The sequence below is a fragment of the Mangifera indica genome, chromosome 11, assembly GCF_011075055.1.
Source record: "Mangifera indica cultivar Alphonso chromosome 11, CATAS_Mindica_2.1, whole genome shotgun sequence".
In the NCBI taxonomy this organism is placed as follows: Eukaryota; Viridiplantae; Streptophyta; class Magnoliopsida; order Sapindales; family Anacardiaceae; genus Mangifera; species Mangifera indica.
The window spans coordinates 7,243,134-7,258,978 of NC_058147.1; the positions used below are offsets into that span (position 1 = coordinate 7,243,134).

At 31.2% G+C, this 15,845-nt stretch overlaps 1 protein-coding gene and 1 long non-coding RNA gene across 6 annotated transcripts; both read left to right on the plus strand.

Annotated features, from left to right (window-relative positions):
• Positions 1–1,937: 1,937 nt before the first annotated feature.
• On the plus strand, positions 1,938–6,643 carry LOC123229517 (tubby-like F-box protein 8). 3 transcript variants are annotated; one of them, XM_044655380.1, is made up of 7 exons: positions 1,938–2,118; positions 2,248–2,286; positions 2,483–2,566; positions 3,148–3,615; positions 3,833–3,920; positions 5,207–5,339; positions 5,643–6,643. In XM_044655380.1, exons 4-7 carry the CDS (start codon positions 3,265–3,267, stop codon positions 6,340–6,342), a joined length of 1,272 nt encoding a protein of 423 aa, XP_044511315.1. In that variant the 5' UTR covers positions 1,938–2,118; positions 2,248–2,286; positions 2,483–2,566; positions 3,148–3,264; the 3' UTR covers positions 6,343–6,643. The 3 variants fall into 3 exon arrangements, with proteins under 3 accessions (XP_044511315.1, XP_044511313.1, XP_044511314.1); XM_044655378.1 differs by lacking the exon at positions 2,248–2,286; XM_044655379.1 differs by lacking the exons at positions 2,248–2,286; positions 2,483–2,566.
• Positions 6,644–11,731: 5,088 nt separating this feature from the next.
• LOC123228601 lies at positions 11,732–15,114 on the plus strand. 3 transcript variants are annotated; one of them, XR_006504735.1, is made up of 3 exons: positions 11,732–11,837; positions 12,374–13,633; positions 14,965–15,114. It is a non-coding gene; the product is annotated as an uncharacterized LOC123228601 (long non-coding RNA). The 3 variants fall into 3 exon arrangements; XR_006504736.1 differs by lacking the exon at positions 11,732–11,837 and having other exon boundaries at positions 11,844–13,633; positions 14,318–15,114; XR_006504734.1 differs by lacking the exon at positions 11,732–11,837 and having other exon boundaries at positions 11,844–13,633.
• Positions 15,115–15,845: the final 731 nt, after the last annotated feature.

Here is a 15,845-nt window from a genome sequence, read left to right on the forward strand (position 1 = left end):
AATATAAATTTATATATAAATAAAGATATATTATAATATAATTTGATATTATTTTATATTTAATTTAAAATTATTTAATTATATAATAATATATTATTATTTATATATAAATTTACGATAATTGTTCTTATTGTTTTATCGTTTTTTGAATGGACCCTATACTTTAGAAAGAAATTATGTCAATTATGTTGCGGAAGAATGCCTAAATGGCAATTAATGATGCTTAATTAGTAGATTGGATATTTGATTGCCTAACCTATCATGTCAATTGCGCCCTTTCAGTTTCTCCGACCCCATTGTTTAGTGCCTAACTCAACTACCACAAGGAAACAATATGGTTAGGAAAAATTATTTGTGGGGGGATACGTAATAAAACTTTAAATAAAAAAATTAAATAAAAATAGAAATGAATAGTTGGATAGATTAGTAATTTTGTTGTGGGCACAAGTGCCATTCGTACTCTCCACTAAGGTCCATGATGACGGCGTGCCCCATGTCATTATTTTGTTCGCATGAAATGCTTCAAATTATCTATATTTATAAATGCCCTTCATCTTCGTACATCTTCAACTTCTCAATTAGAAAGAGGGTCAAAGTAAAATATCCCACATGCCCATACGTTGAAAAATATATATTTACATGTGGATATAAGGTAAAATAAAATTCAAATTGAATTCAATTTAAATTCAATTTAATTTGTATAATATTGAGTTTAATCTCATCTAACTCAATTAAAAAAATTTTGAGCTCGACTAATTTTAAAAGAGTTGAACTAGAATTCAAGTTTGAATCGAGTTTTGAATTTAACTCGATACGAAAACGATATTGTTTTAACGTATATTGATTAAAACGATATAGTTTTATATCGAAAATTTTAACTTGTGAGTTTGACGAGTTAAATACGTTCTCTGAAATTTGAGTGCAAAAATATTCAAATTTATAATCAATCTTGAGTTTAAACTAAGTTTATTTTAAACTTATTTAAATTTAATTTGAATTCAAACTTAAATAAGTTTAATTTAAATTTAATCCTACTGGAAAGACAAAAAAGAAAATATTATAATTTAATAGTTTGAGAAAATATATTTGTCCATATCGTTATTTATTTACAAAATTATATATATTATTTATATATATAATTTTATTGATGTATTAAATCGAGCTTTCATATGCTTTGAAATAAGAAATTAATTAGTTTTGAAAGGGTAATATTAATCTCACTTAAACAGGAAATAAATAAGTGATATATGGCTATTATTGTATTATTACTATAAAACACATGTAAATCAAAGAAATTCTTGAGCATCAATAAGAAATATGATAAGAATAATTAAAAATAGAGCTTATTTTTTATCTAATAATAAATAAAATAATATTTTTTTATTTTATAATAGATGAATGATTATTATTTAATAATTATTTAATATAATTTGAATCGAATCATAAATTAAATTTAAACTAAATTAACTCATTTACTTAATTTATAAATTAAATTGAATAGAATTCTCTTTAAGTTGTGTTTGAATTAATTTAAAAAACAAGTTAAACTTTTTAATTCAAATTAAATCAAATTACACTAAATTAATTTTCAAACTTAAGTAAACTCGAATCGGACAATAATATAATAAAAGGGATTTAAAAAAGGGAAAACCTTATGGTTCTGCCGGTAAATTGTCACCAAGTTTATGTCATAGCTACAGGTGGCACGCGACGTTAAAACAGTGGTTATCAGATAAAGGAAATTCAATACGGAAAAGTCAACGTGACGGGTAAATTAGTAATTACATGTCTAATAAAAAAAAAATAGTTAACGGAGCACATAGTAGCAGTATTGGTTTTTTTTTTTTTATCATTGTTAGCAGAATTATTAAACTAATTAATTACTTAATAATATCGAGAAGATCATAAAAATATAAGTAACTTTTCCCTTTGAGGCAGTTCCAAAGGCGGATTGAATAAAAGTTTCAAGTCCGGATCTTCCTTCATCAGGACAAAACTAACACAGCACAAAACTGGATTTAGTGTCTTGAAGAGAGAGAAAAGTTAGAAACTGTGTTTCTGTGTGGTGAAAAAGTGAAGGATCTGATACAGACAACAAACATCATGAAGTTGAAGATGGTGAGTTTCGCTTGTGATCTTGTTTCATCGTATCTCTCGTTCTGTTCTGTTCTTTTAGATCGCTTCTTTTTTATGATTTTTTTTCCGTTTTGTCTGAGGGGCTCATTTTCTGTTTGTTTCCCGGTGAAGTTTTGCGAAGATGCGTGTGGTTTTTGGGTGTCTGATCGGGTGATTTTTAGGTTTCCTTTTCGGGGTTTTTCTCAAATTCTTGAACTGGAGTTTCAAAACGCTGCATTTCTGCTTGCTATGTTGATTTTTTTTTTCAAAAAAGGCCATTTATGATGGAATTTTTGTGGATATCACAGTGGGTTGAATTTCTTTCTATTTATTATTATTTTGGGTTTTTATTTTTGGTTTTCTGCAGAATTAATGTGAAAGCTTTGGTCTTTGTGTTGAGGTGAAAGTGAAAGAATGGATCTTTGATCAATCTTTGGTTATCTTATGAGAGGTTGGTTCTAATATCTAAGCATTGCTTGTGATTTTAAGGTGTTTTCTCAAATTAATTTAATATTTCAAGTTTTAATTTTTGTGAATACGTAAAAAGCACGAATATCGAGGACAAAATTTCAAGGCCGAGACATAAATTCAACTGTGTGGAAAAGAAATGATTTTTTTATTATCTACTTGCTTTGTTTTGTTTAATTCTCTTGCATCTTTGTTAGAGTCATATGTTAGAGTTCAAGACTGTATTTGTTATTGGGAAAAGATTGATCCTTTTTTTTTTTAAATTCTGCTGCTCTTTCGTTAAGATTCTTCTTTTGATTAAAATTATGCAGAATTGGAAATTTAGATTTGAATAAATGGTGATTTTGGGTTTTGAGATCAGTTTAAAAACCTTCCAAAAGATGGTTTCTGATAAAAGTATGGTATTTTTGGTGCTTTTGGTCCATCTGAAGCTTTTCATTTCTGGGAATCTTCTTTTTCTGGCTTTGTTCTTTTCCTTATATGTCTTTCATCTTTCTCTTTATTTCTTGGTTATTAAGCATTCAATCTTGAATATAAAATCTTTTTTTTTTTTTTTATTTGCAGTTGTAACTTATACGAGAACTTTACAGTTTTTGGATTGGTGATTACTTAAGCGAATAACTTTATGCAATCATTTGTAAAGTTACATTAAGTCATCAGTTATTTAAGTTGCGGGATTAAATGTCTTTCCGAAGTATAGTTCGTGATGTGAGGGATGGATTTGGGAGTTTATCAAGACGAAGCTTTGAGGTGAGGCTGCCTGGTCATCATCATAGGGGAAAATCACATGGTTCAGTGCACGAGTTGCATGACCAGCCCATAGTCATCCAAAACAGCCGATGGGCAGGCCTCCCACCTGAGCTTTTGCGTGATGTGATCAAGAGATTGGAGGCAAGTGAGACTACATGGCCTGCTCGCAAAAATGTTGTTGCATGTGCTGCTGTGTGTAGATCATGGAGGGAAATGTGCAAAGAAATTGTCAGAAGCCCTGAATTCTGTGGGAAGATTACTTTTCCGGTTTCCCTGAAACAGGTGAAACTTTTATAATTTCTGCTGTGCTTATAAGATAGGTTTATATGGAAAAAGCTAGTAATTTTTTTTATATGCAGTTACTTTACTTCTGTATCTGTTGAATTGTTAGTCTTAGTATAAACATTCTGATGCATACATATATATTTCACATTAATGAGATGTTTTCATTGAGACAGATGTGGACTGACCAGGTTTTGGTTTTGTTTCTCACTTACAGCCAGGTCCCAGGGATGGGGCTATTCAGTGCTTCATTAAGAGGGATAAATCTAATTTGACTTACCATCTTTTCCTTTGCCTTAGCCCTGGTAAGCTTCTCTTCTATATTTTGTTTGCCCCAAAATTTTTGTCTTAACATGATGTGCCTGTTAAATCTCAATTGAGGTAAATGGTGGCTTTGCCTTAGTGTCATATTCAAACTTGCCCAGGAAAGATGCACTGTGTCAAAAAGAAAAAGACTACTCTTAGATGAAAAGAAATGAAGAAAGAGTGAGATAAAAAAGTGGTATAGTGTTGTGGAGGCTAAAATATAGGTGGGCATTGGTATGATGAAGTTTGACCACCCATTGGCCTTTAAATGTACCTATGATGACCTTATTAGTAATTTCTTACGATTCTTTAAAATTTCATGTTTGTGTATTTAGGGATTAAATGGAAAAAAATTGAAAACTGTTTTTGTTTATTATTATTAGAGGTTATTTTCTTGAACAAAAAACTTATGGATTCTTAACTCTTATTCTTGTCAATTTTTTTTTTTTTTGGGCTAAATATGTGTTGGTTTACTAACAAGGTTTTTTATCAAACAGTATGGCTACTAATTCTTTTTATGCGATTCAATGATGCTGTATTAATCTTCCAATGAGTAGCCCTCGGATTTATTCCAACGCTATGATTTGCTTTGTGTTATACTGGGACAAGCAGTGACACATGTTTATAACTGATCAGTAGTTACTGATTTGTTTCTATAATAAAGATACTAGTACGACTGTTGGAAACATTTTCCAACTTTGTTGAATCACCTTGTTGACCTGCTCAAACGATCTCTATTTCTAAAGTAAGCGTCCAGAAATATGTTCAAGCCTATGTTATGTTTTAAAAACCTCTCTAGTCTTTAGTAATTTTGTTCTGTTAGTGAAGACTTCATTTTTAAAAACAAGTGGAAATTCAAATGTTATGTCATAGGAAACAGTTGCTGGTGCTTGTTGGGGATCTTTCAGAAATCTGATTCAAATGTTGAATCAGATAGCCTTAGTATATGTTGATTATCTCTTTGGCTTTTTGTGCATTTCATAGTAATTGATTCCAACTACATAGGCTGTGTATGGGAAATTTGAGTTAATTATAAGTGGCTCTGCTTATAAACTTCTACAATTGATGCCTGCTATTAGTCCGGAAATTATCATCTGATTCATATCTGTGTACTTTTTTCATGCAACTATATAATGGTACCATTATCACTTATTTTTCTTATTTTAGTCCAAACTCTTAAATTCATTTAGGTTTATACAGGACGGTTAACTTATCTACTCATAAGATTTCCTACTCCCTAACATCGTTTATTTTGAAACTTTCTAATTTAATTGTATTTTTGCAGCTTTGCTTGTTGAAAATGGCAAGTTTCTTCTTTCTGCAAAACGGACTAGGAGAACCACTTGCACAGAGTATGTAATCTCCATGGATGCTGATAATATATCAAGATCAAGCAGTACTTACATTGGAAAGTTGAGGTAGGATATGGCTATTTTCAATATTAAAAGCTTCATCTTTCTGTCAATTAATCTATCATAAACTGTATGGTATAGCTCTGAAAAAACAAAATGTAGTTAAATTCTTTATAAATCTGACTGAAAAAAAAGCTCTAAGTGTCATGAACATGTTTGGTGACTTTAAAATTGTGTGATGTGTGAATGGAGAGTTCAACTTAATTTATTAATCACATTATATGTAATGGTCTCAAGTATTGATCGTTAGATTTACAGAACTTTATAGTTATGTACGGCAACAGAATATGATGTGTTTCTGTGCTTCAGGTCAAATTTTCTTGGCACAAAATTCATCATTTATGACACACAACCTCCTTACAACAATGCCCAGCTTTCTCCACCTGGCCGAAGCCGCAGGTTCTATTCAAAAAAGGTTTCACCGAAGGTTCCCACTGGTAGCTACAACATTGCTCAGGTCACATATGAGCTGAATGTTTTAGGAACCAGGGGACCTCGGAGGATGCACTGCACCATGCACTCAATTCCGGCCTCATCTCTTGAGCCTGGTGGTAGTGTCCCAGGCCAGGCAGAGCTTAATCCTCGCTCCCTTGAAGATTCCTTCAGGAACTTCTCAAAATCAATAGATAGTTCAACTGAGTTTAGTAGCTCCCGATTTTCTGACATAGCCGGCATTCGTGATGACGATGAGGAGGGAAAGGAGCGACCATTAGTTCTTCGGAACAAGGCTCCAAGATGGCATGAGCAGCTGCAGTGTTGGTGCCTCAACTTTAGAGGAAGAGTTACTGTTGCTTCAGTGAAAAACTTCCAGCTAATTGCTGCCACACAGCCTGCTGCTGGTGCACCCACACCATCACAGCCACCCCAGTCGGATCACGACAAGATCATTCTGCAATTTGGTAAGGTTGGCAAGGATATGTTCACAATGGACTACCGGTATCCTTTATCTGCATTTCAGGCTTTCGCAATCTGCTTGAGCAGTTTCGACACCAAATTGGCATGTGAATAGAAGAAAATAGCGATTATGGTAAGAAATAGAAAACTTTAGTCGGTCTTGCTTGTTTCTCTCCTAGAATCTATAGGGTGTTTGTTTTATGCAGCGTACAACTACTAGTTGGACTAGCAATTACAGGACAGCATCTGTGCTCATTCGACAAAGAATCTTTCCTCTCTTTTTCTGTATTCTTTTTTCCCCTTAAAATTTCATATTTCTACGAGTTAGTATGCTCTGAATGTTTCATTATTGAATGTTTTCCGTTCACTAAACTCACATTTTCATTAATATGAGCTGAAAGAACATTGTAAACTTATTTTCTGTTCACTTGCTGTTGTCGTAGCCTGAAGACAGCAATAATTTCCCCTTAAATTGTCTGTGTTTGATCATTGGATTTAATCTTTGGCAAATAATGCACCGACTCTGCTTCACCTTTGTCACTGTTAAACAAAATTTGTTAAGTCGTCATTGTCTCCAAGGTGGGTTGCCTGTGGAATTTAGCATCTGTTTTTGTTCAATTTGGTGCATCTTGGCCTGCCAGAGTAACAACACAAGATTCCCCCATGTTTCCTTTGTCCGCTAAGAGTATGTGCCCATCGCAATCTTTTCCTTAGTATTCATATTGCTTTTATCAAGACCTTTTGGCAGCCACCCAATAATTTCTATCTGACAAAAGCTTATATTGCGACTTATATTGAGCATTTCTGTTTGTCTATTCCGCAAGTTTCTCTGGTGGATACCATGTCTAGGGGAGAAGAGAACTTGACAGAGATGGATAAGCAAGTGCACCTAATTGTCACAAAGCCTGGTAAAACTGAAGTCAATATTATATCACCTATAGATCAGTCTTACAGGCACTGTTTTTTGAATTAGCCAATTCGTTTGAAATTATTCAATTCGTTTGGCATGCCGCATGGTATTCAGGCTGTCCCTTATTCAAAGATCAGCACCTTGTGGTTTCTTCTATTCCAAGTCGGTGCTCCTACGTTTACAGCTAACGTTGGTTTATCAATAACATGTTAAAAAAAGCTTCAAAATGTTGATTCATGCATAAGTATATCAACGAGCATTGTAAAAAAAAAAAAAAAAAATCAAGAAACACTTAAACGGGCAATAACAAAATTTGTTCACAAGTTCAAAATCGGTGTATGAATCCTCTTTCACCGTTTCATCCGCTTATATGATGGGAAAATGTCTAACTTCATATATAATCAACAAAACATGAAAGATTTTATGTTAGATACCTTATCGCAACTAATCAACTATTTTTATTTGGTGATAATAGTATTTTATAATGGTTTATACAAAACAATCTACAACCTGAAATTAGAATAGTTCCTATCAATGAGCATTGTAAAAAAAAAAAGTCAAGGAACACTTAAAAAGGCAATAACAAAATTTGTTCACAAGTTCAAAATTGGTGTATGAATCCTCGTTCACCATTTCATCCACTTATATAATGGGGAAATGTCTAAGTTCATATATAATCAACAAAACATGAAAGATTTTATGTTAGGTACCTTATCGCAACTAATCAACCATTTTTATTTGGTGATAATAGTATTTTATAATGGTTTATACAAAACAGTCTATAACCTGAAGTTAGAATAGTTCCTAGAGACACAATAAAAAATAATGCTGTTAAAAATTATAAATTAATAAAAATAAAAATTATAAATAAACTTAGTTAATATAATTGAGTTTATTTTAATAATTTTTATTTAGAGACATCTAATAACCAATATTTAGGATATATTTATCCAACGGCTCATTATTAATTCTAATTGACAATTACAAAAGAAAATTATTGTATTTCGAGTTTTTGAATTTTCATATCCTGATGCAACCATTTATAGAGCATTAGCTAACACTTTTAGTGAATATCAAATATATAATTTTTTTCATCACATTTGATAATGTTAAATAAAATGATAAAGTTATAGAGTTAATGTTGCGACATTTAAATATGCATTTTGATGATAAAACATTTCATGTTAGATGTGTCTACCATATAATAAATTTAATTGCACAAGATAGAATAAGTTTAGCATATACAGAAATGGAAACAAATAAAAATACATGTACTTATAACATTCACGATTACAACAATATTATAACATTTGTAAATAAACGAGATTAAAAAAGAAAAATTAAAAACCGATATTAAAACTCATTAGAATTTAACCCATTTAATGTTAAAATCTTAGAAAGATTATAAAAATATAGTTACTAAATATTTTAATACATAGTAAAAGAATCGTGTTAATTATATAGTTTTTACTGAATATGATTGATAAATTGGATTTATTTAAAAGAAATGTTAAAACCTTTAAAAAATTTTATTGATCAATGTTATGGAATTTCTTATTTTGTAACTTGTTTAGTTTTATTTTAAAAAAAATATAAATATCATGAAATTTTTTGGACTTATTGGAAAATCAATAAATAGAAAATAAAAAAAAATTATTGGAAAAGTACATATTTATTATTTGTTGCATTTACTATACTAGATTCTAGGAAAATTATTAGTAAAAGTGTGCAAAAAACGGTTCAAATAATAAAACTTGACCGAAATATTTGAATTTTGCAGTTTAGTTTAGTTTGAGTTACATAATAGTTTGGTTTGATATAAGAAAATTAAAATTAAAAAAAAAAAACATTTTACCATTTGAATTTTGGTTTGAATAATTTTCAACCGTAAATTATTTTATTGATTGTTAAGCTTCTATTGTCGTGGATAAGGGGAGAGTTCGAAATTTTTGGACCAAACATGGAAATTGTCATGGCATATGAAAAATTATGATCGGTTGGAAAATATCTCTCAACATGAAAATAGATGGATTAAATGCAATGTTTGTAAGCAAAATCAACATACTACCACAAAATTACATAATTACAAATCATATTTATTTTGCTCAATTTGTTTAATTTAATCATAATAGGTTATAAAATCATGGATTAAGACAAACATGTTTATGTCATTTTGTTGCAAAGAATTGACGCAGAAACGACTGATTGTCAATCCAGAACAAAGTCTTCCCTTTCTAGTTTTCAGAATACATAGCATAATAAGGTGTCAAAGATTTTTAGGCATTATATTAAAAACAGGAGAAAAGGGAAACTATCTTTCTTTTATTTAATACTAAAATGATAAATTGGAGTCTTTAGTTAAAAACTCAATAACCTTCATTGTTATAATCAACAATTTTCATTGTCATAACCAACATAATAACTGCCTAGAGATGGTTGTGGGTCATAGCAAACCAAACCCACAATTTTATGGGCATGACAAGGCCATTGTAGTACTCATTCCTAGACGAATCCCTATCAAAGTGAATACATATCCAAAAAGATATGTTAACTTAATTTTCTTAAAAAATAATTCAAATGCATTTAACAAGCATGAAATAGAAATATATTGAAAAATATGTAAAAATATCTAAATAAAAAATAATCTATAAACACAATTCATATTCCAAAATGTAATAAATGTGCTTAAATAAAAACAATCTCAAATCCAAAGATATCTAAGAACATATATATAAATCACAAGAAAACTATAATACCCCTCCCCATGCAATCTATCTCAAGTGGCTTGCACTTCTCCCTATAACCCTATCATCTCATTCATACTTCTTTTTTTTTTTTTTTGTAAACAATCTCATCTCATACTTTCAAAACAATAAAAGGGAATATATGAGTATCAAACACTCAATAGATATGTGACATATCAAGTACTTTCATATGCATATGTAACACTCTTCGAAAACACTTTCACATGAGTATCCTCCGTAAGTAAATAGGTGACATATAAGGTAACCATACAAAGGATCATAACTGAAATTAAATACATAAAATTTGAGATGACATCTATGCCCTCATGCCACATGTATGCTCTCATGCCACATTTATATTCATTGCTCCAGTTGTAGCCACTACGATTATATGTACCTGCAAAACATGAAAAGTTGCAAAGTGAATGAAAATCACTCAATAAGTAAAAGACTATATTTAAACTTTCACTTAATCTCTAAAATGCACTTGACTTAATCCACCTTATTTAGGTCATCAGGATTTTACTTATAAACTCCAACTGAGATGATGTGGATTCTATTATTCTTAACTAAATACTCAAGAAGCTCTAAAATCTCATATTACTCTCTCAAGAATAACTATGGTCTTGCTCAATCATTAAAAAATCTCTATGGATCCTAAATTGGGATAATCATATGTCTTCTTACTTGTTTTAGTCAAAATACTTTGTATACTGAAAAAAATAACTATGTTGATTAGACTAGGTTAAGACAGAGATCCGACACCTTGACTGTATGAGCTAACTATGCATTCTACTCACCTACACCACTATTGCACTGCTATACTAAATTGGACTCTATTGTGAACTACCCTATAGTGGCAATTGTGTCATACAAATGAATTTTGTTAATGGTTTTGTGTTAGAATAAGTTTAGAATTGATTGTTGGTAAAATTGGGCTTGAAAATGAGAGATTTTGGGTGATTTCATCATCATGCTTAATTCACAGTCATGTTGTTGGCTACACATGGTGAATTTAGATGAAGATGAGTGTTTTGGATATGTCTCAAGTATGTGTGATGCACATGGTGAGGGTTTTGAATATTTTTCACCATAAAGATCACGCATGATAAGAGTTTTTTATATTTTCTAGTATGCTTGTTTAATTTTATTTGGTATGTGTGACATGTGAGTTTTTTATATTTTTTTTAATTTGGAGGTAATTAGTATTTTTCATTTTAGGGTTTTTAACGTGTATTTTTTCAAATTTTTTGTTTTTTTTTTTTAGAATAAGAAATTGAAAATATCATGAAAATTAACTTATTTATTATTATTTACAAATGTTGCTCTTGGGCATAGAACAAACATGAAGCACCATTTGAAGAGAACATCTTGCATATGTAAAATATCAACCCCCTTGCATTTGAAAAATATTAAAAGATCCCTGCATCTGTAAAATAGTAGCCACCCCTTAATGCTCTATTGAGAAAATAGTGTTTCAACCAATTTTATCATTCATAATTTTGAAATATACTTTCAAATTATTAAATAAATTCAATAAAAGAAAAAAACACAATTATCAAATAAATGAAAGTTTGATTGATGTTTGTATAAATGATTGGATGTAACAGGCATCCTTTTTTGAGTTTGAAATTACAATTATAGGGTTCGGTAGTGATATTTGTTTGTAAAAATGAGGGTTAAATTTGGGTTTTAATTATATCAAATGACCCCTAAAAAGTTGATCACTTTCTAAGTACCCCTAAATTTTTGTCATTTTTATTTTCAACTCCCAAAAATTCTCTCCTAATTTATGTTATGGGTTCTCTCAGAAGAATAAACATTCTATCTTATGGGGTGAAAAAGAAGGGAACAATTGGGCCTTTAAACACAAGAAGCCCAGCCCGATCACCCCCAAAAATTCTTCCCACTACTCTTTTTAACCCCAGTTTTCTCCCTCAAATCGACTCTCATGAGGTAAACTGAACAGCTCGCTCTGTACTCGGAGGCACTGAAATTTTTTTTTTTTTGGGGGTTTTGTTTCGTGATTTAGTTCTAGGGTTTTGAATTTTCTTTGATAAATTTTCGATATTTTTTAATTTTTTTGGCCCAATGATGGACAACAATGAAATTCATTGACCGGTTTGCTAAAGCTAAAGGGATTTTGTTCAATCATTAGCCTTAACTCACCACTGCCGGCATCATCTCCGCCACCGCCACCTCCTTCTCTTTTTGCATAAATACATACATACACACACATATACGTGCATTTTGTTTTGTGTGGTGGTGTGTAAAGGCTTTTGAAGAACGGGCCTTTAGCTCTAAGCTCCTGATGATTGCTTCTAAGCTATGAGATCTGAGGGCTTTCGCTTTCTCTTCCACATGCACTTTAAAACCATACATTGACTTTACGAAATCTTTTAATTTTATTTTAGTCTTTCAACTGAATGTTGATGATACGTGTACCGGGTTCTTTAGCATTTTTTAACTTCTTTATTGATGGAAATCTGCAGCTTTGAAAGCGGTATATGATAACTATTCGAGTATGATTTGCACCTGTTTAAGGTAGTTTCTTCCTTAATTGCATAATGGTGTTAATTTACCGAACAAGTTAGATCCAGACATATTACGGTTGACAAATTCGGATGTTGTGTTGAATGGTCGGGCGACTTGTGGGTATATGAAAATTTGTCACCTTCTTTATTAAAATTGCTCTTTTTTGAAAAAAAAAAAAGAAATTTCCCCGTGATTATTTCTCTGTTGTGAATTTCTAATAGGTTCTATGTTTATAGCCATTTAACTGATAGTTTGTTAAAAGTTGGTATGCATTTTAACCATTTTTTGGTATACTCTTGCCCAATGATGGAAAACTCATAGTGTGGAGTGGTAGCATGGATTGTCGTTTTGAGCCTTTACTTCATTTTTTTTATAAGTGCCATCAATCATCATAATCAATCTATCATCTTTACTTTCTTTATCTCTCTTTCTCTCTCTTTCTATTCTTTCTATCTCTCTATGGGTCTATCTATCTTCCTGTTACAATGGATAATGATATGTAAGGGCTCTTAATGAGAACCATTTTTCTATACCATGAATGACCGACTATAGCTATGAGATCTGAGGGCTATTAGTTTTTAGAAGTTTTATGTCATTTTTCGATGCCTCTGAATCTTAGAGGTGTTTTACTCTCTGACTATTTCTCTAGTTTTGGTATTTTAAAGGACTAAAGAACTCAATCAGTTAATTGAAGTGTTAAATGATGGCCTCTTCATATGTTTTATCCTGTCACTATTTCATTTGTAGTCGTGCTTATTTCCACGTTTGGTGTTATGCTTCCATTGCTAAATTTTCAAATTTTCGTTTAACATGGAACATTTTTTTGCATTAGCTATGTTTGCTTTTCTTATTTAGGTTCCAGCTACTATACTTCACACGTCTTTGTTTTCCCCTACTTATATTATTTGAGTATTAATGGTTTACTTAGGAATTGTGTGAGTTTCAATGTAAAGCCTGCATATATGGGGGTTATTCTTTGCTTTTACAGGGTAAAGTTCTTTAAATTCTTTTACATCTGCCCAAAGATGGGAACTTATTAAATAGGATGGATGCTTTAATTTTAATTATGGCCTCCATCATCCCTTGTCAAATTCTCCCAGCATTACAGGTGGTTGCGGTTGTTGCTGTTGCCATTCTTTCCATTTCTCTATATAATTGGTGCTGTGGATGGGCTTTTAACTGAAATCTTGAACTTCACCATCTGTGAATTATGATTTGTAAGTTCTGAGGTCTTCAGTTTCTTTCTATTTTATAATTTAATATCTTTTTATTTCTTCATTTTACTTGGGGTATTTTTGATCTTTGAATGTAATTTTACAAATAATAGTCACATTTATTTTGACATGAGTTTTGGTCTCCATCAATGGTGAAAGTCTAGAAATTGTTTATGCTCACGAGATTTGCATTAATATTTCTCTCAATCTAATAGGTGCTAGGTTGAATTGGATGACATTGAATGAGACATAGTACTTCTCATGTATGTTTTAGATTACTTTCAATCGCTGGTTACTTAATAAACTATTGCAAGGTCTGGTGGAGTTTTAATAATCTTACAGTACTTTTGTTTTGATTGTTTTGCTTGCTATAAGTAGAAATTGAGTTTTTTTCCTCATATACGTCGAAAAAAACTTTTAGAAGTATGATTGATTGCATTGGTCAATGATGCAAACTCATTTGATGAGTGCTTTTTAGTTTTCACTGTTAGCCCTCAGTTTTGCCACTGCTCTATACCACCATTCATAAGTGTTAACAACTGCCCTTTCTCTCTTTCTTCATCATGTTAACCATCGGCACCTTCTTCTTCTTCTTCTTCTTCTTGGAATTATTATTGTTATTATTATTATTATTATTGTTGTTGTTGTTGTTATCACTGTTGATGGTTGTTGTTGTGGTGGTGGCAGTGGTGTTCTTTTGATCACCATTTAAGATGAGGGATGGCTTTCATTGAAAACCTTTGCCGTGAATTGCATGGTTTTGGGTAGGAGATCTGAGGCCTATGCTCATGTAAATTTTATTTTTATTACTTTTATACAAACTGTATGAGCTTGAACATGGAAGCTCATGTTGCAATATTTGATAATGGGATTATGGTATCTTCATGAATAATGGATCTTATGAATGCCCAATGATGGAAAATTGAATTGTATAGAGTCGCTGCATGGTTTCTCAATACTCACTACATGCCACCGTTCCCTTTCTCTCTCTCTCTCTCTCGCACGCGCTTGCACTTTGTCATCATCTTTCTTTCGTTCTTTCTTTTCTTTGAGACTGTCAGCCATTCCAAGTTTCTGTTTATTGGGTGGTATGTAAGGGTGTTGATGAATGCCACTAGCATTAAACTATATACAAGCTGTTTGTAGCTTTGAGATCTGAGGGCTTATCTTTTCACCACGAAATTATCAATCCATTTGTGAAGTAAAATTTTCATGCTAATGAAGTTATAGAAATTCTAGTTTGTAAATTGTTTTGTGAAGCAACAGCATTTAAAACTAAGTTTCTCCCACTGTTTTTAGATGACCGATCGTGATTTAAATTTTGTTGCTTTCAGTTTAACTGAGTTGAAAGTGATTGCTGTTTTCCGATATGAAGAAAAATTGCAGCTCTAATGTGCCCTTGGGAGACCAGGGAAAGCTTCAGTGTTTGAACAGGGGATATTGCTTCTATTGCTTTAATTGATAAAATTATTCCTTTTTTTGGTTTACCGTGTATATATATATATATATATATATATATATCTCACTCATTCTAAAACTTAAATAAAAATATCATAATAGTATTTTATTTTTTTAAAATATCTCAATTGATGTTGCTCATACAAAAAAAGAGAATATCATCTCTCTTTTTTTCTTCAGCCTTCTAGTGAGGAAGGAATTTTTGCAGTATGGAAAAAAAAAATCTTCAACAGAGAAGATACGTGATTGAACAATAAAACCTGTATGTTATGTGTTTTCTTTATGAAAATTTAAAATCAAATAATGTATGATAGATTTATGTTCATGATTTTATGTGAAATTTAATTTTGTTGTGATTTTATATTGTTAGATTGTTTAATGTTGTCATTTTATGTTGTTTTTATTATTTAAAATTGTTATAATATTGTTTAATGTTATATTAATGATTATAAAATACGAAAATTTAAATTTGAAAAATTTTCAAATGAAGAACGGATTGGATTTATTTTTATTTTTTTAGTTTTTTTTCCATGCGGTAGAGCTCCATTGAATTTAAAGATTTCCCTTTTTTTAATTCTCTGCATTGAATTCTTCCTTGCTTGCACTCCTGGGTTCCACTGCATGGAAGAAAGCTAAAAAATGCTTCCACTGCATTTAATTCTCATATTCCATTTGCACATAGCATATGTTGGTCAAGCTTGGGGTTCCTAAGCATTGATGCTCTGGCTGGATGAGAAATCATTGATGCAGCCCCCCT

Coding starts and splice junctions, on each gene's coding strand:
- LOC123229517 (XM_044655380.1), top strand. CDS start 3,265: ATGTCTTTCCGAAGTATAGTTCGTGATGTGAGGGATGGATTTGGGAGT. Junction 3,616..3,832: donor TTCCGGTTTCCCTGAAACAG/GTGAAACTTTTA, acceptor TCTCACTTACAG/CCAGGTCCCAGGGATGGGGC. Junction 5,340..5,642: donor ACTTACATTGGAAAGTTGAG/GTAGGATATGGC, acceptor TCTGTGCTTCAG/GTCAAATTTTCTTGGCACAA.